Here is a 1,702-nt window from a genome sequence, read left to right as displayed (position 1 = left end):
TAAAATATATAAAGAATTCACTTGGAATCAAATCTGCTTCATTAATTACACTTTCCAAAATCACAACTGAAATTTTAACATTTTAATAAAATACATGAAGAATTCTCTTGGAACAAAATCTGATTCATGTATTATGTTTTTCAAAACTATAAATGATTTTTTATATTCTTAGGCCTATATATATGAATTTATATTCTTCACTTAACTTGCTCAATTGTAGTCTCTTCTCTCCCAAATAAAGAGTTCTCCTCTTTATTAAGTATAACAAAATATGTCTAATAAGGAGTGCCTTGAGAACAATACAGAATCAAGTGGTGGTAATACAAAAAAAAACCTTTATGAAAAAATAGCAAGTTTAATGGAGAAAGCACAAGAATTGTCAACTTTGTGTGATGTACAACCTGGGATAGTTATTTTCACTCCAGGCAAAGATATTTTATGGCCAACAGAAAGTCAAGCTAAGGAAAGATTTCAGAATTATTTAAGTTTTCGTTGGGACACAAGGAATGATAATCTTGTTACACATGAAACCAATCTTGAAAAAAAGAAGAAGGCTCAAGAAGAAAACATTAGAATAATGGAACAGGAGAATGAGGAGAAAGAAATGGAGTTGTTGTTTAATGAAGTTATTGATGGAAAAAGCTATTTGGAACTCGATGCTAGAGAACTTAAAGGTATGATAAAGCTAATTGCTCTTAAGAAGACTAAAGTTGATGAACGTAAGAAACAACTGCAAGAAGAAGATCAACCAATAAAAGGTAATGACAACAATATTGAAGAGAAGAATGATAGCATCCCAAAAAATAATTATGTTTAAGTATTTTATATTTTTGTTGTTGAGTCAATGTTACTTTCATATTTATTTAATGTATTTTACCTTTATATTTCATATTGTTTATCTTTTCTTTTTATCATGTTGTTTGTTTTTTTGATGTATTGAAGTCATCTATTTTACTAGCTTAATTTATTTTATTGTTGTTTAATCAATATTATTATATGTGTAAGACTTGGCATGTTGAATTTCAATTTCAGTAATATATATTCCCTCCCTCCTCTCTTAACTAGATTAACTTAAGTTTGATTTTATTTGATACAAATATTATTTGAGACATTTTGATCTATAGATTAATGATCTTTTTAATATTTTTAGTAAATACTTATGCAAGAAAATAATACATACCTTCTTAGAAATGAAAGCTTCATTAAACCAAATAACTTATAAGGGTGAAATCAAATTTATGTCGATAAATGTTTTCTGTTCAAGTTGAACTTTATCAGGCAAAGTGTTGAAAAAAAAAATTGCTTTTAGATGACTTGTTGTATTATTTAAATCATAATACTCATTGTATTGTTTTAATCATATGTTTTAATATAGGGAAAAGGGCCTGATATACCCCTCAACTTTGTCATTTAGAGCTGATATGCCCCTCGTTATGAAAGTGGCTCATATATACCCTTACCGTTATACAAACGGCTCACATATACCCCTACCGTTACAAAATGAGCTCACATATACCCTTCATTTAACGGAAGTGAAAAAGTTAGTTTTAAATTTATATTTTTGACTTTTAATTTTCTTAAAAATTATTCAGGGGTATATATGATTCTTCTAGCAAAGTTCAAGGTATATTTTAGGGATAAGGGTCTGAAAAATATCTCAACTTTGGTCGATTTTGCTGTTGCGATACTAAACTTTCATGAG

General features: G+C 28.0%; 1 protein-coding gene across 1 annotated transcript; it reads left to right on the top strand.

Annotated features, from left to right (window-relative positions):
- Positions 1 to 271: 271 nt before the first annotated feature.
- Positions 272 to 817, top strand: LOC107062112 (agamous-like MADS-box protein AGL92). Its single transcript, XM_015312347.1, has one exon. The coding sequence runs from the start codon at positions 272 to 274 to the stop codon at positions 815 to 817; it is 546 nt and encodes a 181-aa protein (XP_015167833.1).
- Positions 818 to 1,702: the final 885 nt, after the last annotated feature.

This window comes from Solanum tuberosum, unplaced genomic scaffold (genome assembly GCF_000226075.1).
Source record: "Solanum tuberosum cultivar DM 1-3 516 R44 unplaced genomic scaffold, SolTub_3.0 scf00200, whole genome shotgun sequence".
Classification (NCBI taxonomy): domain Eukaryota; kingdom Viridiplantae; phylum Streptophyta; class Magnoliopsida; order Solanales; family Solanaceae; genus Solanum; species Solanum tuberosum.
The sequence above is the reverse complement of the archived record's forward strand: the minus strand, read 5'-3'. Positions and strand labels throughout refer to the sequence as shown.

Excerpts from the sequence above, each read along its gene's own strand:
- LOC107062112 (XM_015312347.1), top strand. The coding sequence starts at position 272 with ATGTCTAATAAGGAGTGCCTTGAGAACAATACAGAATCAAGTGGTGGT.